Here is a 27,838-nt window from a genome sequence, read left to right on the forward strand (position 1 = left end):
GACGGCTGCTTATGCTTTTGAATCGCTCTCGCGGTAGCCTACTTCGATGACATAAACCAATCGGTCGCTGCGCTGGTTCAAGTCAAACAAGCCTATGGCAGAAGAGGCTAAAGTGAAAGTGATATCTGATGTACAGAAATATTTGTATGTTTATTAAGTTGTATGGTCTGTTTTGCATTTAACACAAATCATCTATAGGCCTCTATAAATGTTTCATCCATTTTTTTTTTTTATAAATGACTTTTGAAACAAACTAAAAACAAAACAAAATACCTGTGACAAATGTGGACACCCAATATAAAGCTTCTAAAATGCATGTGAAAGAGAAAGACTTATGTTATACCAAAAATGAGGTCTAATGGAATTAAAAGACAACCAGGAGTAAATAAAAGCATTTGATCTGTTTTCTCATTTTCTCTCTCTCTCTCTCACCTTTTATCTCTTCATTATCCCCTAGTTAAGCTGTGCTCTTCACACTCCAGACCAGTGGGTGGCGGAACGGCACTCTTTAAGTTGATTTCACAAACCGGCATAAAAAAAAACTGAAGAAGAGGAGACGAGCTCTGAACAACAGCTGATTCAAAACAAAAGATTTGCAAAGTATTTGAACCTTCACAAATCATTTTTTTAAACGTTCTCTATTTACAAGTGAAGAGATGCATTCAGACCAGCAAGAAGAACAGAAACCTGTAAAAATGGAGTTTATTGAAGATTACAGTGAGAACAGGAGTGATCCTGATCAAGAACCCCTCAGAGTGAAGCTTGAAGAGACTGAAGAACAGATAGGTTGGTGTTTATTGTTGATTCTTCATTAATGATGCTGTGAAACATTAAAGTTATAAAACTTTACCAGTCTTTTAATGGTCAGCCAGTCAACATATCCATTCATCAAACAGGTATAAATTCTGATATAATTTACTCGCTCTTAACTTAAAAAATCTGGATGAATTTCTTCTGCAGAACACTAAAGACTTTTTTGTGTGTTTGAAAAATTCCTAAATATAACATTGAGATGTTAAAAAAGAATACATAAATGCTTTAAACAACATGAGGTTACTACCATGTCTAATCACACTTTTTAAAACTTTTTAACTTTCATTCTAGACCTGACGGTAGACGTTAAGGAGAGTGAAGAACTGGATGAAGCGGAGGAGGAAGATCGTGTCAAAGCTGAAGAAAAATCTTTGAGCTGCTCACAGACCGGAAGTAAACTTGTAGTGAGAAGAGCCATCAAAAAATTCACTTGCTCTCAGTGTGGACAAAGCTTCCCATACAAACAAAGTCTTAAAGATCACATGACAGTTCATGGTGAAGAGAAGCCGCACACATGTGATCAGTGTGGGAAGAGTTTTTCACAAGGATACCTTAAGTTTCACATGAAAATCCACACCGGAGAGAAGCCGCACACATGTGATCAGTGTGGGAAGAGTTTCACATTAAAAGGAACCCTTAATAATCACATGAAAATCCACACAGGAGAGAAGCCGCACACATGTGATCTGTGTGGGAAGAGTTTTTCACAAGGATACCTTAAGTTTCACATGAAAATCCACTCTGGACAGAAGCCGCACACATGTGATCAATGCGGGAAGAGTTTTACACAAAAAGAACAGCTTAAGAGACACATTGAAATCCACATGGGAGAGAAGCCACACAAATGTGATCAATGCGGGAAGAGTTTCACAATTATATCAAAGCTTATGTATCATATGAAAATCCACACCGGAGAGAAGCCGCACACATGTGATCAGTGTGGGAAGAGTTTCACACTAAAAGGAAACCTTAATATTCACATGAAAATCCACACTGGAGAGAGGCCTTATAAATGTGATCAATGTGGGAAGAGTTTCATATATAAGCAAAGTCTTCAAGACCACATGAAAGTTCATAGTGGAGAGAAGCCGCACACATGTGATCAATGCGGGAAAAGTTTTGCCCTAAAATATCTCCTAAACAGACACAAGAAAATCCACACTGAAGAGAAGCCACACAAATGTGAACAATGCGGGAAGAGTTTCACAATTATATCAAAGCTTATGTATCACATGAAAATCCACACCGGAGAGAAGCCGCACACATGTGATCAGTGTGGGAAGAGTTTCACACTAAAAGGAGTCCTTAAGGATCATATGAAAATCCACACTGGAGAGAAGCCGCACACATGTGATCAGTGTGGGAAGAGTTTCACACTAAAAGGAGTCCTTAAGGATCATATGAAAATCCACACCGGAGAGAAGCCGCACACATGTGATCAGTGTGGGAAGAGTTTCACACTAAAAGGAGTCCTTAAGGATCATATGAAAATCCACACCGGAGAGAAGCCGCACACATGTGATCAGTGTGGGAAGAGTTTCACACTAAAAGGAGTCCTTAAGGATCACATGAAAATCCACACTGGAGAGAAGCCGCACACATGTGATCAGTGCGGGAAGAGTTTCACACGAAAAGGACACCTTAAGGATCACATGAAAATCCATACAGGAGTGAAGCCGCACACATGTGATCAGTGCGGGAAGAGTTTCAGATTCACATGTTCATTTAAAGTACATCAGCGTTATCATTCTGGAGAAAAAACATTTAACTGTAATCAGTGTAGAAAAAAAATTCAGATAAATTAGTGCAGATATAACTATTCCATTACGCTCATAAGTAACCAGAATTGCATTAAACTGTGTGTTTTTTGTGTGTTGTTGTTGTTGCAATAAACAGGCATGTAAACACCTTAATCGCTCTGACCAAAGTGCACATGTTCTCGGTTCTATACGGATGTGTTGTTCACACAACTTCATGAATGAACTCCGTGACATTATTCTAAAGTTTCCTCTTGGATAAATTGCTAAAAATAATATCTATATAGATAACCTAATTAACTATATATTATATACATGAGATATCTATGTGAGATATATATCTGAAAAGTATCTATGCACACTCTTCCAGCCTGTAAGTCATAATGCAAATAAACAACAACACCTCTCCACTGCATAATCAAAAGTCTAATTACAGGCACATTCTGCACGAGTCTTGGTACATTAAACCACGTTAAACACTTTCACCTTAAACATTTTCTACTTAGTCCTGCTGCAGTGAACACAGGATAAAGATGAACACATAGGCTATATCACAAAAAAATTTCAGCAGATGTTGACGCGACTGATTGAAGTGTGATATGAATGCGCATAACGGCAATGCATTTGCTGCACAGCTGATGTCTAAAATGAAACCAAAATTTTTTTATTTCAACAGCCAAGACAGAAATCCACTTGCCGCCCAAAATCAGAGACAGCAGTAACATCCTATGTTTTTGTAGAGCTGTGTAGATTCCGAATGTGGCTAATACAGGTGATCAATGGAGATTATTTAGGCTAGATATAATTTGATTTCTCTTAATCTCCACTGCGCTCATCATACATGAGCTGCACCCAAGTGGCTACAGCTTCAAATATACACACCCTAACCCTACCCTCAACTCTATCTCTAGAGGAGGAGCTGGAAGTTATTTGATCTGCAGTGAGTATGCACCACTTGGAGAAACTGAGACCGTGTACAAATGCGTAACAATAGCAGCGCCCCTTATTGACAATGGTAGAAGGGGTGAAAGTGAAAGTGATCTGACGTGGCCAAGAATAGGAATTTGTGCTCTTCATTTATCCCATCTAAAAGCAGTGAGCAATCAAAGGCGTTTTATTTAGTCTAACAATAACTGGTCCACTGTATAGTTAAAGCAGCCTAATCCACAGATATATGTTTCACTTCTGTTACCGAAGAAACATCACCTGACACTGAACTCTTGAATTTTCATTGTTATTCATCTCTTTTAAGATCTTAATTTAAAGATTTGATTTTACGCACTGGAAATCATTCGGCATTCACGCTAGAGGAAACCGCCTGCATAATACAGATTTAAATTGTATTTTGGTCATTAATAATCAACATAATGATTTTAGTTAAAAAACAAACAAACATGTATTTGGTCTCTAGATGTGACACATGAAGGGAAGTCAGTGTCGGTGATGGAGGGAGATTCTGTCACTCTGATGTTACTGAAGTACAGAAATATTTGTTGATACAGTGAATGTTTGAGAGCAAAAGAATAGCTGAATTCAACAGACTCACACAAACCATCTCAACCTATGAGAGTGCTGATGGGAGATTCAGAGACAGACTGAAACTGGATCAAACCGGATCTCTGACCATCACAAACACCAGAACCACAGACTCTGGACTTTATAAGGTAACAATTGTCAGCCGAGAGACCAAGTACAAGAGTTTCAATGTTACAGTCTATGGTGAGTTGACCATTGTGGCATAATTTACACTAACCATTTTTTTATTTCATTGTAATATTTTAGAATGTTTATTTTTTCTATATTCATTACATCCACAGTTTATGATACTGAATGCCTTAATTGTTGTAATTAGGCAACAATAACCAAAAACAAAGCAAGCACAAAATGTAACATTTTCAGTATAAGAAAAATGTGTAAAATTATATCAAACTAATAAGGTTTTATAGGTGCTTAAATAATATAAAAATACATCATATATCCTATGAAAACAAGTAATTGTTAGGCTATTACTTTATTGCAGTTATGCTATCAACCAACTTTGCATCAACACTGAAGGTGACTTCAGAACAACAGCCGAAATTCATACTTTTCCTTTTATTAATGTAAAACTGCTTTGAATCAATATGTATAGGCGCTGATTTATGTTTCTGGTGGGAGCCCACACTCCATAATTAACTTAGCCCACACTTAATTTTTGTATAATTTATGTTAGTTTATTAAGTTGTATGTTCTGTTTTGTATTTAACACAAATCAGGCCAATGAAAGACAAATACTATTCCTTTTCTCCGTACAAATGTTTAATTAATATGTCTAAAAACATTTCTCTGTATTTAGCCTAAGAATGTTTTGGAAAGATTTAGAGACCTATATTAATAAAAACCTGAAGTCTAAGATAGAAATGTGTGTATTTGATGTGCTTTTTTATACTTAGAATGGCAATTTGGATTTTTTTTCCCTAATAATTTATATAAATCTTTTAAAACAAATTAAAAACAAACAAAAAGTACCTGCGACAAATGTGGACACCCAATAAAGCTCCTAAAATGCATGTGAAAGAGAAAGATTTCAGCTATACCAAAAATGAGGTCTAATGGAATTAAAAGACAATCAGGAGTAAATAAAAGCGTTTGATCTGTTTTCTCTCTTCATTATCCCCTCATTAAGCTGCGTGTGCTCTTCACACTCCAGACCAGTGGGTGGCGGAACGGCACATTGGTTTCACAAACTACCAGAAACAGAAGAAGAGGAGACGCGCTCTGAACAACAGCTGATTCAAAACAAAAGATGAACCTTCACCAATATGTTTTTTAAACGATCACTATTTACAAGTGAAGAGATGCATTCAGACCAGCAGGAAGAACAGAAACCTGTAAAAATGGAGTTTATTGAAGATTACAGTGAGAAACCTGTAAAAATAGAGTTTATTGAAGATTACAGTGAGAACAGGAGTGATCCTGATCAAGAACCCCTCAGAGTGAAGCTTGAAGAGACTGAAGAACAGATAGGTTGGTGTTTATTGTTGATTCTTCATTAATGATGTTGTGAAACAGTATAAAGTTATACAACTTTAGCAGTTCTTTAATGGTTAGCCAGTCAACATATCCATTCAATCATACAGGTATAAATTCTGATATAATTTACACGTCCTTAACTTTAAAAATCTGGATGAATTTCTTCTTCTGCAGAACACTAAAGATTTGTGTGTGTGTGTGTGTGTGTGTGTGTGTGTGTGTGTGTGTGTGTGTGTGTGTGTGTACGTGTGTGTGGAAAAATCCCGAAAGGTGTGAAAGAGGTTAAATAAATGCATAAATGCTTTAAACAACATGAGTATATAAATAACACATTTTTTTTGTGCGAACATCTTTGTACTATTCAATGAATGTCTTACTGCAAATGCAATATGGTGCACTGCACAATACAACAAAATGACAAAGCAAACCATTTCTGTTAAAAGTAAGATTTTTTTTTTTCAGTCTTTCTTTGAACTCAAACTTTTACTTGTATGGTCTTAATAAGTGTTTAGGCTCGTTCACAACAAGAATGTTAAAGGTGGTATCAGCGATTTCAGGCCCAAACATAAATGATCACATTCATCTAATCTTTCCTAACGATCCGCTAGCTGCCCGCCCCATAAGCAGGCCGTCAAAAAAAACGCGTCTCTGTAGGCAGCCTAGGCTCTGAGATCTGCACACAAAAACAAATGGTTTCACCATCACTCAACCAAAATAAATAGTGTTCCAACCAATCACCGACAGGGGTGGGTGTTGTGAGGTTTTGCGCTCGTGCACGGCTGCCTATGACGGCTCCACGCGAAAACCTCACAACACCCACTCGTGTCGGTGATTGGTTGGAACACTCTTTATTTTGGTTTTGATGATGGTGATACCAACTGTTTTTGTGTGCAGATCTCAGAGCCTAGGCTGCCTACAGAGATGCGTTTTTTTGACGGCATGCTTATGGGGTGGGCAGCTAGCGGATCGTTAGGAAAGATAAGATGAATATGATCATTTATGTTTGGGCCTTTTTTGGGCCTGAAATCGCTGATAACTAATAACTATTGTAACGACTGAGACAATCAGATACATAACTATTTGCTACATTTAACAAATAAGCTTTAAAGCTCACTTTTAGTAATTAAAAACATCCCCACAAAAGAGACAAGAGAGCAGAAAAGGCCTCAGTCACCAAGGAGACCATCAGATAAGATGGTTTTATTGCTGGGAAAAATGTTATGTGGTAAAAACAGAGGCCAGCATAGGAAAGAGAAACAGACCTTAAAACAGACTTTCCTGCATTCATTTGTAAATTAACTGATCTATAAATGGGACATTGTGTATGATACTAGCCTATGTCTTGTATAATGTATCTTGAATTTGTATTTATTTCACTCATGCTTTATGAGAGAACTACTAGTTCTCTTACGAGAGGTACTCTCGTATTGCGTAAGTTGCTTACGCTACGGGTAAAGTCATCTTTTCTCGAGATCTGAAGCCAAAAAATTATCCTTAATTTTGTATTTATTGTCAACGCAGTGCGGCAGCCAGCAGACTATGGCAGGCTGTATAAGCGTGCTCATTGGCTGACTTGCGGCAACTGCTGCAGCCTATCGGTGAGCCCTGCGCGTGACGTCGCGCCCTCTACGCGTCACAGCCCGTCAGAATGTGTGTGGCTTAGCGTATATAAGGAAGGGCTCGACAAGCTGAACTCTGCTTTTTCATCTCTTCAGTGAAGCTCTCCGCATCGCTGGATCTTGAGAAGCCGCCGCCGTTGAATCGAGCGACCAGCAAGCTTAGGAAGCGTCTGAGGAAGCCGGCCGCCTTCGCCGCCTTCAGCCATCCGTGCCTGCTGAGCTATCCGGCGACAGTATCCTTTATCTGCTTTGTGTGTTCGCCGCTGCGACACACATTTTCTATCTGGGCGTCCGGCTGCATACAGATCAGAGTGGCTCACAGCTGCGTTTCAGCACTGAGACCCTGGTTAGGTGCCGACTGGTACCAGCGGGGAGTGACAATGGGAGCCGTCTCGCACCGAAAAGTTATCTCGACGGACGCCTCCAACTTGGGTTGGGGCGCTCTTTTCGAGGGCAGGTCTTTGGCCTGTGGTCAGACCAGGAGAAAAGCCTTCATATAAACTGTTTTTAGATTATAGCGGTCGAGAACAGGCTGGAGCGCTTCCTCCCTCACATACGGGGCCACCATGTTCTAGTCCGCTCGGACAATATGTCTGTGGTGTCCTATGTGAATCGCCAGGGCGGTGTCAGATCCAGGAACTAGAGACCTGCGCGGGACACAATGTTCAGTCCCGCTCCCGCAGTGTTCAGTCCCGCTCCCGCCCGCTCCCGCCCGCTCCCGCAAAGATTTGTCATTTTTAGTCCCGCTCCCGCCCGTATCTGCAATATTATATCCCGCTCCCGCCCGCAAATGCCCGCAAGACGGCAGACAGTATGGATGTTCACTTTCTGACTCTTGGGAAAAAGGTCTTGGGAAAAAAATGCGTGCTCACATAATTCCTTACCAATACTTGGTTACATATTTATTGGTAAGCCTGCATGTTCAACCATAAAAAAACATTAAATAGGCCTTGGCCTCAGTAACTAACGGCAACAAAGATAAACATTAATCGGCCCAAATTCCAATAGGCCAATAGGCTATATATATATATATATATATATATATATATATATATATATATATATAATTATACAGTATATTAGATAATGTTCTGGTCACATAGGCTAGCCATGAACATTCGTAAAACATTGAGACTAAAAAACTATTTGGGCTTTGAGCCTCAGTGCAGATGTTAAACTGAAAATAGCCTGGGCCTACTTTTTAATAATAATATTAATAATAATAATAATAATAATAATAATAGTAATAATAAAAAAAAAAAAATTGCGGGAGTGCAGTGTATCATCCCTCCCGCCCGTACCCGCAAGTGCACCTCCATCATCCCGCCCGCTCCCGCAATGACCTTTCAAAATTTGTCCTGCGCCGCACTGTTTTGCGTCGCGACCCGCGGGTGCAGACCTTTACCAGGAACCTCTGCAAACTGACAGAACGCCTTCTTGTGTGGGACAGAACGCCTCGCATGTTCCGGGCCTCAGGAATGTCAGCCCAGACAGGCTGCCCAGGGACAACATTCCCCCTGGAGAATGGTCCCTGCACCCTCAAACAGTCCAGTTACTGTGGCGCCTCTTCGGCAAAGCAGAAGTAGACCTTTTTGCGTTGAAAGACAACGCTCATTGCCCAAGATTTCTCTCGAAAAGCGAGGACGCACTGGCCCAAACCTGGCCCAGCCGCAAGTCAGCCAATGAGCACGCTTATACAGCCTGCCATAGTCTGCTGGCTGCTGCACTGCGTTGACGACAAACACAAAATTAAGGATAATTTTTTGGCTTCAGATCTCGAGAAAAGATGACTTTACCCGTAGCGTAAGCAACTTACACAATACTCGTTCCCTCTTCTAGAGAGAACCGAGATTACGTTAGGTAACCGAGTACGTTAATGTAACCCCACCTTAGAGGTGGGTGATATGGCAAAAATATCTTATTTGTTTTTTAAAGAAAAACAAACAAAAAATGTAAAGAAAATCACTATTTAATCACGATTTAATGCATATTGTTTTGACTATTTTGCAAGTGACTGAGCAATTAAAGCATAACTAATGTCCTTATTTTAAAAACAAAGCCTTACAAGTTTACAAAATATAAAATATTAACATAATATAATAATTTTTTTGTTATTAAAAAAGCGCTAAAGTACGAAGGGAGAGGAAGATAAATTCAGTGAGGTTGTCAAAAATTCATTCAACAATAAATTATTGGTACTATTTGGCTCAATCCCAATTCTATTTTATACCCCTTCGCCTACCCCTAACCCTTCGCCTACCCCTTACCCTTGCCCCTTGAAACAGAGTTTCAAGGCGTAGGGGTGAAAATATTCCCCTAAGAAATGGGACACCACTACTACACCGTTACATGTCATTATACATCGTCGCTAGCGCCTACGTCACAGGAGATGCGCCAATGTTTATTACAAACTTCCAAGATGCCGTCGTCAGCTGTAGTCTTGTGTGAGTTACAGCTATTTTTTTTGCATTTTTCTTCTGAAGTTTGCAGAAAACAACGGAGAATATCTTCGACGCCTAATGCTGCGTTCACAACAAACGCGAATAGAGCGTCTGGCGCGAGTGATTTCAATGTTAAGACGCGTTTACGCTCGTCTGGAGGTCTTGCGGCGCGAATGAGGCGTTTAGCACGGCGCGGTGGACGGGAATTCGCCTCATTCGCGCGTCCACTTCGCTTCAAACTTTTGCTTTTTACACGCGACATATTGTTAACGAACTTTAACGATTTTTTTGCAACTGTTTCTTTGAAGAACATGACCGTAAACACTAGATTGAATGTGACATAAAGAAAATGATTATTGGCAGTCATGTTGCCTCTGTAGCCGGTGTATGCAGGTACATTTCTCATACCCCTTCGTTTGAAGTGTGGTCAAGTCTATATAAATGAAAAATGACTTGGTCCCGAAAAATCTTCGTTTCAAGGGCTATCTGGCCCTTCCCCTTACCCCTACCCCTCCAACCAAAAGAAAATCGAGACAGCCCTACCCCTTAACGGGAACGCGCAAAACGGAGGGGTAGGGCCAAGGGGTAGGGGCAAGGGGTGAATTGGGATTGAGCCTTATTGTTCTTCTCATTAAATAAAATATTGATACAGAATATTACACTATAGCAGGGGTGGGCAAACTTTTTGGCTCAAGGGCCACACTGGGTTTTAAAATTTGACAGAGGGCCGGCCCAGTAGCAGATTATAAAACACGATCTCATGAAAGTGCGTATCTATACCACAAATTTAATTTCTCGTGCCATTTATACACCAAAAATGTTTTTTGCGTGCATATGCTACGCACTGTAAACCCCTTGGTTAGGATTAGGGGTGCGGAGTGCGTGCCTATTACACGCCATGAAGTGCGTATCATATGCACACGAAAACTGCGTATCATAAGCACTACAAATACAATTCTTGGTGTTCGCACTTTCATGAGATCAGGCTGAGCAAACACATTTACGTTGTGGCAACGTCTGCACGAAATTCAACAACTGAGAGACATTCTGACATTCTGACAATACATTTTTTATGCTAAATATCCCCCATTTAGCATGTTATGTTTTTAGGTTAATTTTTAATTAGTCAGATGTTCGATAATTATAGCCTATACTTTTTAAATATTGTTTATCCTTATTATTATTTAATGGGCCTAACAGTAAATTAGAAACAAAACACCTGCAAGTGTACACTTAGAAGAGTAAAAATGACAGGTTGCGTTAATTCAACTTTATTAAAACTGCATATGGCAATCAATTTGCACTTCCAAAAGTCATACATGGGAAAAAAAACGAAATAAACGAATTTACAAATTTATTTTAAGAATAATAAAATAAAACAAAAAGCAAAGGCAGATCAGACCATTTAATGAACAAAACCGGGTTCTGTACATGGCAGACAGGGGAGCGTAACTTAGTCGAAAGCCGGGCGATAAAGGTCGGTAAGGAATCAGTCAGGATACATCCACAAATCCAGAGGAATAAAGAAACTAAATAGCAGACAAATCAAAGGAAAAACTAAACAGGTGTGCAAGCGGTTACCAAACATTTTTTTCTCTGTGAAGGTGCAACAAGTCTATGCGCTGATATTCCGATTGTCAAATATATGCAACGCTATATAACGCATCCATCATACCAACTATTAATTAATTATAACAAGTTTTGATTAATGATTAATATTTCTTTTGAGCTAATTGGTTACACTACCTTAGAGCAAATGTTTAAAAAATTATGATTTGATGATTTACTGAAAATTGTTACTTTTTAACTTTCATTTTAGACCTGATGGAAGAGATTAAGGAGAGTGAAGAACTGGATGAAGCGGAGGAGGAACATCGTGTCAAAGCTGAAGAAAAATCTTTGAGCTGCTCACAGACCGAAAGTAAACTTATAGTGAGAAGAGCCATCAAAAATTTCACTTGCTATCAGTGTGGAAAAATATTCCCACACAAGCAAAGTCTTAAAGATCACATGACAGTTCATAGCGGAGAGAAGCCTTTCACGTGTGATCAGTGTGGGAAGAGTTTCCCTTACAAACAAATTCTTAAATTTCACATGATAGTTCATAGTGAAGAGAAGCCACACACATGTGATCAGTGTGGGAAGAGTTTTACACAAAAAGAAACCCTTAAGAGACACATGAAAATCCACACCGGAGAGAAGCCGCACATATGTGACCAGTGTGGGAAGAGTTTCGCACTTAAAGGAGGCCTTAATCGTCACGTGAAAATCCACACTAGAGAGAAGCCATTCACATGTGATCAGTGTGGGAAGAGTTACACAGTTAAAGGAGCCCTTAATGATCACCTGAAAATCCACACTGGAGAGAAACTGCACACATGTGATCAGTGTGGGAAGAGTTTTACACAAAAAGAAACCCTTAAGAGACACATGAAAATCCACACCGGAGAGAAGCCGCACATATGTGATCAGTGTGGGAAGAGTTTCGCAATTAAAGGCGCCCTTAATCGTCACGTGAAAATCCACACTAGAGAGAAGCCATTCACATGTGATCAGTGTGGGAAGAGTTACACAGTTAAAAGAGCCCTTAATGATCACCTAAAAATCCACACTGGAGAGAAGCCACACACATGTGATCAGTGCGGGAAGAGTTTTACACAAAAAGAAACCCTTAAGAGACACATGAAAATCCACACCGGAGAGAAGCCGCACACATGTGATCAATGCGGGAAAAGTTTTGGCCTAAAATATCTCCTAAAAAAACACATGAAAATCCACACTGGAGAGAAGCCGCACACATGTGATCAGTGTGGGAGGAGTTTTTCACAAAAAGGAACCCTTAAAGATCACCTGAAAATCCACAATGGAGAAAAGCCGTACATATGTGATCTGTGTGGGAAGAGTTTTTCACAAAGATACCTTAAGATTCACATGAAAATACACACCGGAGAGAAGCCGCACACATGTGAGCAATGCGGGAAAAGTTTTGCCCTAAAATATCTCCTAAAGAGACACAAGAAAATCCACACTGGAGTGAAGCCTCACGTGTGTTCTTTGTGTGGAAAGGGATTTTTATGGGTGAATAGTTTAAAATTCCACCAGAAAAGACACAGTGGTGGGAAGAATTATGTGTGCTATGTTTGTGGAAAAACCTATTTTACAGAGGGTGAACTGAAGCAGCACCAGAAGGGAAGCTGCACACAAAAAAAACTCCTTAAGGATCACATGAAAATCCACAGCGGAGAGAAGCCGCACACATGCTATCAGTGCAGGAAGAGTTTCAGAAGTGTTCGAGCTTTGAAATTACATCTGTGTTCTCATTATGGAGAAAGAAAGACACACAAGAAAGTTCATACAAAGGGGAAGCTTACACGTGTTCTGCCTGTGAAAAATGTTTTACACGACTGAGCGCTTTTAAAGGACACCAGAAAACACATACCAGTTCTAAATCAAATAAAAAGACATTTTTTCAATAATAAAGACATTTGTGGAACAAATGTGAAAAAAATTAATTGGCTTCCCTACTCAAAAGTTGTGGATCTGAACAGGAACTATGATTTCAGACATTATTAGTTCAAACGTAACACAATGTTATGGCGATCTGAACCATTTTCCGTTCTTCACCATTTCCACAAGGGAGATGTGGCGCAAAGGATTTGACGTATGAATCCATAACATGTCTTGTAAAACTTTACTTTTTCTTTGTCTTGTGACATTTCAGAAATAAAACTCAAAAACTGTTTTGCACCTTTTCACATTTCAAAAACATGAATTCTTTTTCCGCGGTCAAAAGACTGTCTAGCACCAACCCTTCCTCCTTCCTTATTATTCTTCAGAATTATTACGCATACGAAACCCATTTAAAACTAGTCAAAATACACATTTATCAGAAAACATAATCACTCTTGATATAAGGCAAAATATTACAAAATGATGAATGTTATGGCTCTAACACGATTTCAGGCAGTAAGAGTTGTTGAAAATAGAAAATCCAAGACACTCTTCTTCAAAATTATTAAAAAATCATCCTTTATTTTACTGACTATTTCATAATAGAACATTTAAAAGACATTGGGGAGAAGCAACCCACGCGTAGCGGCGCAAACAGCCTTCTTCAGGGTGTGGTTTCCAAACAAAGAATTCCCCCTTTTCAGTGTGCTAATTAGAAACACCTGAGTGACACGAGTTACCACATGAAGCATGCACATACAGAGTTTTGAAATCCACCCAGTATCCTTAGCTGTGAGCAACAGTTCTTTTAATTTCTCTCTTGTGTTGTCTATTGGATTGGACAGCAGCCGTTGATAGCAGTCTTGATGTTCAGTTGTCGTGAGGCTTCTTCAACATATTTGTCTTTGTCCATTACCACAACCGCTTCCCCATTGTCTGCAGGTTTTATGATTATAGACTCATTCTTGGCCAAATGATCTATTGCCAGTTTTGGGGATTTAGTCAAGTTCTCCCTAATTCTTTGATTTGATGATAGTAACAGTCTCTCAATTTCAAAGTCCACCTTTTTTGTAAAAGCAGTCCCATTCGAAATTGGAGGCATAAAGTATGATTTTGGTCTAAAGGGAGATCTTTGAGCTGTGCTATCAGTTGTCTGATTATTTTGATGATACCATACTTTGAGATGGAGGCTATCTAAATAGATCCACCTTGGTATTAAACTCATTAGTGTGATAAGTGTGAGAAAAAGAAAGTCCTTTAGACAACACACTAAGACAGTCAGGGGCTAGAGTGTTTTAGATAGGTTGATTACCGTCTGCTCTTGTTCCGGTCTCTGAGAATCCATGGTTGTTGTCTCAGTTGTTGTCTTTGTCCTTGACCGTTTTCTGCCTCTCCTTGTTTTCTTCTTTTTATATTGGATTTTATGTGTTTGGGTCTTTCGTCGAAAAAAATTAGACGTGGTAGAAGCAGCTGGTGAAGACATATTGGAAGTTATTGGTAGTAAAATTGAAGGACACAGATCTCCACTTGTAGACTCTGTCATCTTTGTAAATATCTAAGAAGTTATATTGTAATATATCATCAGCTTTAGGATATAAATTGAATTATTATACGTTTTTTTATGAATTTTGTATTGTCCTTTTTTGTTCTTTAAAGTTTTTTTAACTACTATGTACGATGTGCAAAACGTTTGTGTGCTCAAGTGTACTCTGGGAAGCTGACATGTCTGTTAGATTTTTTATTAAATTGTTCTTCATCGTTGTGTTAAGAATATCTAGTTTCTCTACAACTTTTGATACATTCACAAAGTACCTATGCAAGAGAAACGATTGTGTAGCTTTCTAACTGGATGCTTCTATGATTGTCTCCTTTTTGTCTTGCTTTTGACACCTTTCAATAAAGTCAATAAAGATAAATATCTCATTCGGTTTCACTTTTATTTAGTTTTTATATTTTTTCACCAAGTAATCATCGACTAAACTTGTTACTCATTTTATAAACAGCTTTTTTTAGCATGAGACAAGAAAAAATATTAGAATTGAGGAAAGACAATATTTTGCTCTGCTTGCAAAGTTTTGCATTCCTCCAAGAAATGTGCACTTTTGGTCCCCTCTCTAAACTTTGCATTCCCTAATCCCTTTCAAATCTCTTGTAAGTGAATGTACAATTCCTCAAGGTAACGCAAATCTTTTGTAAGCAAATTCAAATGCTGTCTGTGTGTGTACATGGATTTGTGGCATCTTTGTAGTTTTTTCATGTTGACTGGTGGTCCCAGAGGGCTTTCCTTTGTCCTCTGTGCTCCCAGGGATGTAGTCAACGTAATTTCATGTGTCTCATCTACAAAAGGCATCTTTGAACTCTCTTACCCCTTTTCCACCAACATGGTCCCGGTACATGCATCCAGTCTGTGTCTGTTCATGAACTGTTCCATGCATTTCCCCTGCAGAAAAGGTGGAAAACGTATAAAAGAAATAATGTCAAACTGGTTTGTAATAAGTGTAACTGGTAATGCTGCTAGATACTTAACGTGTTCTTTTATTTGCAGTCGATTTCATCTAAGGCCGTGGGTGGAAGTCTTTTGTACCGCCAATAAACAGAACAGAAAGAGTTTTTTAGTTGCTTTACCAATTCATTGATTAAATCATTTTTTATTTATCAATGATTTTGATTGTTTTTATTGTTTGCTGATTCTACTTGCATCAAAACAATCTCATAATTGTTTTCTGAGCTTCCATGTTAATTTCTAAAGATGTTGCGTGCTTAATAAATTATACGCCATTCTAATTCACCTTCTTTTTCCCCCAAACATTACTGAGGTTGAATGAGGAGTCTGTTTACTATATCATTGTTTATTTGAATTTTGAGATATTCTATCACATGTGTCTTTTAACAGTCTGTGAGTGGATCTGTCAGTCAGGCCTCACAATTTACCTCACGGATTACCTCAAATTATGACATAGGCAAAATAACATTTTCCCCAACCCCAATGTCTCGCTGTTGGTCGGAATACTCGTATGACCAAAACTGCTGTTTTTCAGGAAATGTAAACACTGTAGGCCTAATTTTTAAATAATAAAACATTGAGTTGTCAAAGTTGATATTGTTGATTTATATATGATAATATACTTGCATGTGTCATTATATTATTAACATTTTCCCAAAATCAAGCTTAAATGAATTTACAAAGTTTTTGACCAGCATATATAATTTATTTATTTTTTTGTCTGTATTGTGCCGAAATTCAATTCCCTGCCAGAATATGTCTCCCCCTCGTGAGTATGCGCATGGTATCAGTTGATGACATTGGTGCGACTGTTTGAGTTGTTATCTGTTTACAGTGTTTATTAATCAGTGTTTTCCAAAAAGCTTTGCGAAAACTGGTCACTGGCTTTGACAGTTTAAGCAATACAAAAAAAGTATAAACGAAACTGAAATTGATGAAGACGAACTCACCCACCGCTAGCCTAGCTTAGCACAAAGACTGGAGGTAAACAGCTCCAGCTAGCATATTGCTCCCAATAAGTGACAAATTAATGCCAACATTTTCCTATTTACATGTTGTGATTTGTATAGTCACAGCGTGTACAAATAACAAGGTCACATGAGACACAGCCATCTTCTATTTACACAACATGTAAATTGGAAAATGTTAGCGTTATTTTGTCACTTATTGGGAGCAGTATGCTAGATGGAGCAGTTTGCCTCCAGTCTTTGTGCTAAGCTAGACTAGCGGTGGGTGTGTCAGACAGTGTTACGCCACGCACAGAGATGAATAGGGTATGCATGCACTTATCTAACTCTGGGGGATACGGTAAAAAAGCTAAAGTCACAAAAAGTCGGTGTGTTCGTTTAACAAAGGTAACTTCACACCAGAGAGGAAAACATTCTGGATCACTGTTATACTACAGTAAGTAGAGCTTATCACGCCGTCCCACGAGCTACATTGGGACGGTCTGATCACGTCATGGTCCATTTAATTCCTGTAAACAGACAGAAATTAAAACTCTCCAAACTGACTGTGAAGACATCAAAGCAGTGAACCAGAGAGGCAGTAGAGGAACTGCAGGCATGTGTGGTCTGAACTGACTGGGATGTATTCAGAACTGCTACCAACAGTCTGGATGAATACACAGAGGCTGTGACTTAATGAATAAGCTTCTGTGAGACACAATAATGACATTTAATGGCATTTAAGGCATTTAAAAGTGGGGACAGAACCATGTCAGTTCAGTCAAAGTACAAGTTAACAAACCAGTGAGAGAAACTAAACAGCTGTACTCTGAGAAACTACCACAACAGTTCTCAGCCAATAACCCTGCTTCTGTCTGGAAAGGGCTTAGATAGATCACAAACTGCAAACCTAAAGCCCCCCACTCTGCTAATAACTTGCATCTGGCCAACAGCATGAATAACTTCTACTGTCGCTTTGAAAAACCATTGGATACCATCCCCTGCGACACCTGCCATCAGCTTCAGCCCCAGCCCATCAGCTTCACCTCCTCCACCACAATAGCAACTGAGGTCACTTCACAGATGCCCAATTCAACGGCACCCTCCCTCTCCTTATCCCAGAGAGACGTTAATATAGTCTTCAAGAGACAGAAACCTGATCAGCTGTCTCCAGTGTTTACAGACATTTTTAACACCTCACTGGAATCTGCCATGTTCCAGCCTGCTTTAAGATCTCCACCACCATCCCTTAATGACTACAGACTGGTCGCTAAGGCATCTGTGGTAATGAAGTCCTTTGAGCACCTGGTGATGTCCTATCTTAAATCCATCACTTAAATTTCACCTCTGCTTTTAACACAATCATCCCTGCTCTGCTACAGGACAAACTCTCTCAACTGAGTGTGACTGATTCCATCTGCAGGTGGATTACAGACTTTCTGACTGACAGAAGGCAGCATGTGAGACTGGGACAACATGTCTCTGACTCCAGGACCATCATGTTCCCTCAAGACTGTGTTCTGTCTCCTCTACTCTTCTCTCCTCCAGTCACCAGTCCTTCAAAATATTTAAGTTTGCAGATGACACCACCCTCATCGAGCTCATCTCTGAAGGGGATGAGTTTGCCTACAGGTGTGATATTGACCATCTGGTGTCCTGGTGCAGTCAGAACAATCTGGAGCTCAATGCTTTAAAAACAGTGGAAATGGTAGACTTAAGGAAGAACCCACCTCCATATACCCCCATCATACTGCGTGACTCCCCTGTCAATACTGTGGACTCTTTCCGCTTCCTGGGAACTATCATCACCCAGGACCTCAAGTGGGCACTGAACATTAACTCTCTGATCAACAAAGCTCATCAGCGGATGTACTTCTTGCGGCAGTTGAAGAAGTTTCACCTGCCGAAGACAACAATGCTGCACTTCTACTTCCATCATCGAATCCATACTCACCTCCTCCCTCACCATCTGGAACGCTGCCAAAGATAAAAGTAGACTGAACCGTGTCATTCACTCTGCTGAGAAGGTCAAGCCTGAGAAGGCTGCAATTTGCCATCTCTTTATAGGACCCGTACAATTCCTGGATTCTAAAGCGGGCAGTGAAGATTTTGGCTGATCTCTCTCACCCTGGACACAAACTTTTTGAGGCACTCCCTTCAGGCAGGAGACTGCGGTCCATCAAGACCTCACGCCACAAAAACAGTTCCTTTCCATTGGCAACTGGCCTCATGCATCAGCACTGTTTCACACACATTACATTGATCGCAGACTACTCAGTCTGCTATGTTGAATATTTTTCAAAGTTAAAACTGTTTTTAATGTAAATTTTTTAATGTATTTTTTATTTATTGATTTTATAATTATTGTTGTGCACCTGTGCACCAGGACAAATTCCTTGTACGTGTTGTTGTACTTTACAATAAAAGCTGATTCTGAAGAAGAAGTCCACTAGCTCTCAACGCTCACTTCGCCTGCAGCGTCAAGTCTTCTGAGGTATTATAGTTCAATCCCTTTCGTGTATATATTTTCATGCACCCTCATAATGCGATTATAATTTAATTTTGGCAATATTGCGAATAAGCTTTTCCTCATGTAAACGCAAAACTTTTATATTCCATTACACTCCTAAGCAATCATAAACACTGTTTTTTTGTGTGTGTGTGTGTGTTTGTAATTAACATGCATGTAAACACTTGAAGAGAGAAAACCTGATAAAATGCTTTAGTTCTCTTCCTGTTATATATTTTTTAAATGTATACCAAAAGTATAACAGAAAGAAAATAAAAGCGTTTGATCTGTTTTCTCATTTTCTCTCTCTCACTTTTTCTCTCTTCATTATCCCCTCATTAAGCTGTATGTGCTCTTCACACTCCAGACCAGTGGGTGGCGGAACGGCACTCTTGAAGTTGATTTCACAAACCGGCATAAAAAAAAAACTGAAGAAGAGGAGACGAGCTCTGAACAACAGCTGATTCAAAACAAAAGATTTGCAAAGTATTTGAACCTTCACGAATCAGTTTTTTAAACGATCACTATTTACAAGTGAAGAGATGCATTCAGACCAGCAGGAAGAACAGAAATCTGTAAAAATTGAGTTTATTGAAGATTACAGTGAGAACAGGAGTGATCCTGATCAAGATTTCCTCAGAGTGAAGCTTGAAGAGACTGAAGAACAGATAGGTTGGTGATTATTCTTGATTCTTCATTAATGATGCTGTGAAACAATAGTAGACAATAATAGAACGCACCATAAAACAATGGATTGAGCAGGTTGAAGGAGGTTGTTGTTGCATCCTGTGAAAGCTATGCACACGTTTGAACATGTTTGAGGTGAGACATGCTGTCAATTAAGGTGGATGCACCACTAGGCATTGTTTAGTGCCAGTTTTGCTGCTCACAGCATTTTTTCTTTTGTTTGTAGCATCAGTGTATGTATGATACCATAAGTGTTTGTTTTTTTTTGTTTGCTTTTTGCACTTTGAAGACTGCTCCTTGTACAATGCAGCTTCTGAAATAAATCACAACTGCCATTTTGAAAATCACTCCCTTGTACTGAGCCTTCCTAACTTCTCCCAGGCCTCTTGGCAATTCTCTACATGACACCCACTTTTAGTAATTAAAAACATCCCCACAAAAGAGATAAGAGAGCAGAAATGGCCTCAGTCACCAAGGAGACCATCAGTTAAGATGGTTTTATTGCTGCAAAAAATGTTATATGGTAAAAACAGAGACCATAGGACAGAAAAATACACATTAAAACAGACTTTCCCTATATTAATTTGTACTGATCTATAAATTAGGGGTGTGCCAAAAAAATCGATTCACAAAAGAATCTAGATTCTCATTTGCAACGATTCAGAATCGATTTGAAATGTCCAAGAATCGATTTAATAAATAAATAAATAAATAAAATCAGCTGGCTGTTTATGGAAGGAATATCCTGCCAAATTTAAATAAATAAATTAAATGATTAAAATGAAAATTAAAACCATATTAACGATTTCATTACAGAAAACAGTACGCAAAATATGTGACAAAATTGAGAATGAAATTAAATGATTTCATTTTCACAGCATTATCCCTGTCAAATTGAAAAATAAAATGCAATTGGTGATTTCACATTTCATTTTCACTACAGTCTCGAGGCAAGACTGCCAATATTAAAATGAAAAGCCAAACGTGAAAAAGAAACTACAAATACAGTTTTTATAATGCTCTTTAGTAATGCTCACGCAATAATAGTGACACAATTCAAATACAAATGTAAATTTTCGTTTTCATTTTAATTCCTCTTTTATTTCAGTTTTCATTTTCGTTTTCATTTTCAAAGACAACCTGCATGCAAATTCTATGTTAATGAGTGGGTGTGGCTTATTCAAGTAACGGCGCTGAGACACGCGTCTGTTACGTGTCTTTTGGTTATTTTAAGTTTGTGTACTAAAATAATCACAATGCTGATTTTCATTTCCAGTAACAACTTCTGGATGAGATCGAGAAAGCGAGTGTACCTGCATTTACAGTAGCCTAGGCTAGATATTTCCTTCAGGTCAGTCCTATATATTCATAATAAAAAATCTGTTTGAATGTCCGGTGTGATATCTTGTACTTTTAACAGTTAATAGGGGTTGTCCGTGCTTATAGTCATGTCAGTTGCGTCTTTCTTCTCAAGTTTGAGTCATTTCAAAAGTCTTCTCTACTGACTGACTGACTCACTCATTAAGACAGTCTTTGTCTCCATCTAATGGAGAAATAATGTAACTTCGTCTGTTGCTTTATGGTCACTGTCAGGGACTATTTTTTTTTCTCCAGCGGAATGAATTGGCTTTTAGTGATACATTTTACTTCATGATAGTTGCATAGATACATATGTTTCGGGATTAATATTTGTATTGCGTGGTAACCGTTTTATAAAAGCAATAAGGTACTCTAGGCTAGTGCTGTATCTGAATAAGTCACGGCTGAAGGGCGTAGTTAGGCACGACGCGAATATGAAACATTGGCCGAGGTCCTCGGTTAAAGCTAGCGGGTATTAATGTCTGGCTATAATTGTTGTAGAAACTGTGTTACTAAGACTTCTGTACACCCAAATAGTTGAATTTCCAAAACAGCCTAATACATGAATGAACCTCATCGTCGATTATGGTCTAGTCTGAGTCTAACATCATAACTAACATGGTCAGGCTGGTTGTTTCCACGGTCTAATGCTGCGGCAGCTTCCCGCAAAAGCTCACTAACAAATTTCGCCATATACAATATAATCACATTTAAATTATTTCGTTTCACACATTCAACTCATGCGGGACATCGATGACTTAGCTAGAAGGCGTGTCTCAGCGCCGTTACTTGAATAAGCCACACCCACTCATTAACATAGAATTTGCATGCAGGTTGTCTTTGAAAATGAAAACGAAAATGAAAACTGAAATAAAAGAGGAATTAAAATGAAAACGAAAATTTACATTTGTATTTGAATTGTGTCATTATTATTGCGTGAGCATTACTAAAGAGCATTATAAAAACTGTATTTGTAGTTTCTTTTTCACGTTTGGCTTTTCATTTTAATATTGGCAGTCTTGCCTCGAGACTGTAGTGAAAATGAAATGTGAAATCACCAATTGCATTTTATTTTTCAATTTGACAGGGATAATGCTGTGAAAATGAAATCATTTAATTTCATTCTCAATTTTGTCACATATTTTGCGTGCTGTTTTCTGTAATGAAATCGTTAATATAGTTTTAATTTTCATTTTAATCATTTAATTTATTTATTTAAATTTGGCAGGATATTCCTTCCATAGCTGTTCGCCTCCATTTTTGTAACAAGCCTATGCGGAACGTCACCACGCAGCCGGTTTTTGAATGTGAGCGAGCGGCAAATCACAAAAACAAAGAGGAAGCAAATATGGATGAGAGGGAGATCCAACCAGCCCCGTCTTCACTTAAAGCTAAAGTTTGGTGTCATTTCGGTTTTTACCGAATGCCTGGAAGCACTGCGCTGGACATGACACACACAGTGTGCAAGCTTTGCAAAATGAAGACCAAGTACTTCGGCAGCACAACAAATGTGCGGGCTCATATTACTAGGCATCACCCGGAGCTCAGTGACACGGAGCAGAGTCAGCCGCCAGCTGCAGTCCAACGCACACTGCAGTGCTTCACGAAACTCCCTGCCAACTCCGAGAGAGCAAAAAAAATAACTCGATCTATCGCCTGCTTCATCGCCAAAGACCTAAGGCCTTACAGTGTGGTGGAGAACGAGGGGTTCGTCTGCATGTTACAGACAGCGGAGCCGAGGTACGCCATACCGTCCCGCAAGTTTTTCACTGAGACAGCTGTGCCACAGCTTTACAATGAGACTAAAAGAAAGGTCGCCAGTGCCCTAACCGAAACGACCAGAGTGGCACTAACATGTGATGCATGGACATCAAGAGCAACCAAGTCTTTTGTGACATTCACCGCTCACTACATAACTGATACGTGGGTGCTCGAATCCCGTGTTTTGCAAACTCGCGTGATGCACGAGAACCATACAGCTGTAAATGTCAATGCCATGTTTCACTCCGTTGCTAATGAATGGGAGCTGACGGTCTCGGATCTGGTGATTGTGACTGATAATGCTGCCAACATGCTCGCCGCTGCACAGATTGACAACTTGGCACACATTACATGTTTTGCCCATACTCTCAACCTAGCTGCACAACCAGTTTTGAAGCTCACCACAGTGTCACGACTGCTTGGGAGGATCAGGCAAATTACTGGTTTCTTCCACCGCAGCGCCATTGCAAATCATGAACTGCTGGAAAAGCAGAAACTTCTGCAGTTACCGGTGTACAAACTGAAAACGGATGTCGCTACACGCTGGAACAGCGCGCTGGACATGATAGAACGATTCTTAGAGCAGCAGCCCGCTATTTGTGCCGCGCTGCTCTCTCCCCAGGTGAGAAAATCTGGAAGTGACATCTGCACACTCAGCGACACCGACATCTCCACTGCTGAGGAAATAGCATCGGCGCTGAAACCAATGAAAGACGCAACCCACATAATGTCAGAGGATTCTACGCCTACACTCTCAGTTATTGCTCCTTTGCACGCTCAATTGCTGCACGACACGGAGGCAGCTGGCGTTGCTGCAGCTGACACACCAGTTATTCGGGAAATCAAACTGGCAATCCACGATGATCTGGCGAAAACATACAGTTCTGCACGGGATAAGCGCATGCTGTACTCTGCTTCCCTTTTGGACCCCAGATTTAAGGCCCTGCCTTTCCTCATTGAGGAGGACCAGCTGGAAATCCATGCCAATGTAGTTGCAGAGGCTGCAGCACTTGAGGTAAATTATTATCTGTTCTTGAGTAATATATATATTTTCTAAATGTGTAAGACATTTATGCTTGCTGAAAATGGATGTAGGTAAAAAAAGAAAAATGATGCCATCTCATCTTGCAGGTTTTATATATGCCTTTTAATTTTAGTTAACCATAAAATGAGGGACTTGTGTGACTATTTTGTACATAATTGATTATGACTGACATGATTGTTGAATTGTTTCTGTAGAGACAAGTGAACTCAGAAGAGGCTGAGGTTGAGTCTGAGACACCACAGCAAGAAGGCAGCCCTGCTCCAAAAAGACGGCCCTCTGCACTGGTCACGCTATTGGGCAAGACATTTACTGAGGTCAGTGTTGTCCGTAGATCTGCCAGCTCCAGAGCTGAAGAGGAACTGAAGAAGTATCTTGAAGCCCCTCCCCTGTCTCTGTCAGAGAACCCGCTCAGCTGGTGGAGGACCCATCAGACAGCTTTTCCTCTCTTAGCTGGACTGGCTAAGCGATACTTGTGTATCCCTGGCACTAGCGTTGCAGCTGAGAGAGTTTTCTCCACCGCTGGAGATATAGTGACAGCACAGCGAAGCAGTCTCACTCCTGCACATGTTGATCAGCTTCTTTTCCTGCAAAAGAACCTGAATGTTGCATCTGCAAATGGACAGTAACCTTGGACACAGTTCATGTCCAGTTTTTTTTCATGATTTGTTGAAAATCATATAATCAGTTCAGTTGCACAGTTTACAGTTCTATTGTTGCAGGAGTCACTGTCATGAACATTTCAGAGACAGGTAGCTTAGGGGTACTATTTTTCATTTTGAAAGAAGCACTTTATTTTCATAACTTGTTATTCTTTAAGTTACTGAGTCTGACTGAGAAATATAGATGTTTTTTTGTCTTCACCGGTTGTGTTCTACATGATATTTGTGGTAAACTGCAACTTTCCTGGGAAATGCATCTATTTTCAACCATTTTGTATTGTGAAGAAGCACTTTATTTTTGTTCCAACTTATTTCATAGCTAGCTACTAATGAGTAGCAATTGAGAACCAGACAAACCAGATTAAACTTAATAAATGTGAAAAAGACACTTTAATGTCTCCGTTTGTCATTCTGTATAGCAAAGCAGATGAGAGTAGATCATGATCAGAAACCTGATTAGAAATCATTATGGATAAAATCGAATCGTTTTGAATCGAAAATCTTTTTGAATCGAAAATCGATTTTGAATCGAATCGTGGCCTCAAGAATCGGAATCGAATCGAATCGTGAGATAGTAAAAGATTCCCACCCCTACTATAAATGAACATGCATTCCAGGACATTGTGTGTGACATTGTTACGTCCTGTATAGTGCATCTTGAATTTGTATTTTTCACTCATGCTTTATGAGAGAACTACTAGTTAATGTAACCCCACCTTAGAGGTGGGTGATATAGCAAATAATATCTTATGATTATTTTTTTTTTTTTTAAGAAAATCATGATTTTATCATGATTCTTGTTTTGCATATTGGTTTTACTATTTTGCAAGTGACTAAGCAATACATCATAACTAATGTCCCTATTTTAAAAATAAAGCTTTACAGAGTCATAAAATATAAAATAAAAAGGGTGGCTGACATTTAGGCCAAAGTGGCAAAGATTTTAAGAAAGAATTTTTATTAAAAAAAAGCGTTAAAGTACGAAGTGAGAGGAAGCTAAATTTCAGTGAGGTTGTCAAAAATAGGCCTAGTAATTGTTTATAGTAATTGTTTATTTAAAAAAAAAAAAATTGATGATTTACTGAAAATTAAAACTTTTTAACTTTCATTTTAGGCCTGATGGTAGACATTAAGAAGAGTGAAGAACTGGATGAAGCGGAGGAGGAGCATCGTGTCAAAACTGAAGAAAAATCTTTGAGTTGCTCACAGACCGGAAGTAAACTTGTAGTGAGAAGACCCATCAAAAATTTCACTTTCTCTCAGTGTGGAAAAAGCTTCCCATACAAACAAAGTCTTAAAGATCACATGACAGTTCATAGCGGAGAGAAGCCTTTCACATGTGATCAGTGTGGGAAGAGTTTTACACAAAAAGAAACCCTTAAGAGACACATGAAAATCCACACCGGAGAGAAGCCGCACACATGTGATCAGTGTGGGAAGAGTTTTTCACAAGGATACCTTAAGAGACACATGAAAATCCACACCGGAGAGAAGCCGTACACATGTGATCAGTGTGGGAAGAGCTTCGCACATAAAGGAGCCCTTAATCGTCACGTAAAAATCCACACTAGAGAGGAGCCGCACACATGTGATCAGTGTGGGAAGAGTTTTACACTAAAAGGAATGCTTAAGGATCACATGAAAATCCACACTGGAGACAAGCCGCACACATGTGATCAGTGTGGGAAGAGTTTCACACTAAAAGGAACGCTTAAGAAACACATGAAAATCCACACTGGAGACAAGCCGCACACATGTGATCAGTGTGGGAAGAGTTTTACACTAAAAGGACCGCTTAGGGATCACATGAAAATCCACACTGGAGAAAAGCCGCACAATTGTGATCAGTGTGGGAAGAGTTTTATACTAAAAGGAACGCTTAAGAAACACATGAAAATCCACACTGGAGAGAAGCCGCACACCTGTGATCTGTGTGGGAAGAGTTTCACACTAAAAGTAAACCTTAAGAGACACATGATAATCCACAATGAAGAGAAGCCGCACATATGTGGTCAATGTGGGAAGAGTTTCAAACAAACAGGAAACCTTAAGTTTCACATGATAATCCACACCGGAGAGAAGCCGCACATATGTGATCTGTGTGGGAAGAGTTTCACACAAACAGGACATCTTAAGAATCACATGAAAATCCACACTGGAGAGAAGCCGCACACATGTGATCAGTGTGGGAAGAGTTTCACACAAACAGGACATCTTAAGTATCACATGAAAATCCACACCAGAGAGAAGCCGCACACATGCTATCAGTGCAGGAAGAGTTTCAGAAGTGTTCGAGCTTTGAACTTACATCTGTGTTCTCATTCTGGAGAAAGAAGCACAAGAAAGTTGATAAAAAGGGGAAGCCTTACACGTGTTCTGCTTGTGAAAAAAGTTTTACACGACTAATCGCTTTTAAAGTACACCAGAAAACACATACCAGTGCGAAAGCAGTGTGAAAGACATTTGCTAAACTGAAAAAAAATATCATCAGAGAATTCACATTGGAAAAAACCTTTCAAGTGTTCACATTGTGACAAGAGATTTAGTCCACCGTCCTAGTCAACAGGACAACTGAAAATACACAGAAGCCATTTCATCCTCCTCCAAGTGAAAAAATATATAATAAAGTTTTCCTTATTCTTCTTCAGAATTATAAAGCATATGTAACATATTTAAAACTTGAAACTTGAACTTAAAACGTTGCTAATAAAGATTTTGTGATGCTTGCAAATACGGATAGTGTGCGGGAGATCCTTGTTTTTTGTTAATTTCTTGACCTAATTTCTTTTTTTCCACGCACCTATCACCCGCAGGTGTGCGATTGTGTTTGCTTTTTGATTGCCTCTTTTATGAAAAAAAGTATTTTTTTTTTACATGTACAAATGTTTGTGTGCTCAAGTGTATTTCGGGAAGCTGGCATGTGTATTTGAAATTTTTTTTATTCATTATTTTATTAATATTAATGATCTTTCCCTATAATTAATTATGTACTTTCCTAATAAGGCAGAGAAAGGTTCAATTGGTTAGGAGCCTGGGCTATGGCCTATGTTATCTATGTAGCAGAGATATAAAGAGGGAGAGAGCCTCCCCTCAGCGCACACTCTCATATTCTCCTGACTATGTGACTGAGCCTTTCTTGCAAGAAATAAACCATTATAATCATTGATTAAAAATGTGTCTCTTATTCAGAATTGTTTATTGTTTATTTGCCACAACAATTTGGTGTAAGAAGTGGAATTCCTTGGATGTGCCTTTTGGAACCGAGAGCGGACGGTG

General features: G+C 39.2%; 3 protein-coding genes across 4 annotated transcripts in view; all 3 read left to right on the forward strand.

Annotated features, from left to right (window-relative positions):
* The first annotated feature begins 531 nt into the window (after positions 1-531).
* Positions 532-2,912, forward strand: LOC311295888 (uncharacterized protein). Its single transcript, XM_084417435.1, has 2 exons — positions 532-786; positions 1,105-2,912. The coding sequence occupies exons 1-2, from the start codon at positions 657-659 to the stop codon at positions 2,616-2,618; spliced, it is 1,644 nt and encodes a 547-aa protein (XP_084273561.1). The 5' UTR covers positions 532-656; the 3' UTR covers positions 2,619-2,912.
* A 2,365-nt stretch (positions 2,913-5,277) lies between these two features.
* LOC311295885 (uncharacterized protein) overlaps positions 5,278-27,838 on the forward strand; it is a 58,071-nt gene continuing 35,510 nt past the window's right edge. Inside the window, exons 1-2 of one of the 2 annotated variants that reach the window (XM_084417429.1) lie at positions 5,278-5,576; positions 11,462-13,150. In XM_084417429.1, the coding sequence (XP_084273555.1) occupies positions 5,372-5,576; positions 11,462-13,050 (1,794 nt within the window). In that variant the 5' untranslated portion in view covers positions 5,278-5,371 and the 3' untranslated portion in view covers positions 13,051-13,150. Of the gene's footprint in view, positions 5,577-11,461; positions 13,151-27,838 lie in introns of those variants that run through there. The other variant, XM_084417431.1, reaches the window with a different exon arrangement.
* On the forward strand, positions 19,482-27,297 carry LOC311295894 (uncharacterized protein). Its single transcript, XM_084417445.1, has 2 exons — positions 19,482-19,723; positions 25,677-27,297. The coding sequence occupies exons 1-2, from the start codon at positions 19,594-19,596 to the stop codon at positions 26,966-26,968; spliced, it is 1,422 nt and encodes a 473-aa protein (XP_084273571.1). The 5' UTR covers positions 19,482-19,593; the 3' UTR covers positions 26,969-27,297.

This window comes from Rutilus rutilus, assembly GCF_951802725.1.
Source record: "Rutilus rutilus genome assembly, chromosome: 8".
NCBI classification, from domain to species: Eukaryota; Metazoa; Chordata; class Actinopteri; order Cypriniformes; family Leuciscidae; genus Rutilus; species Rutilus rutilus.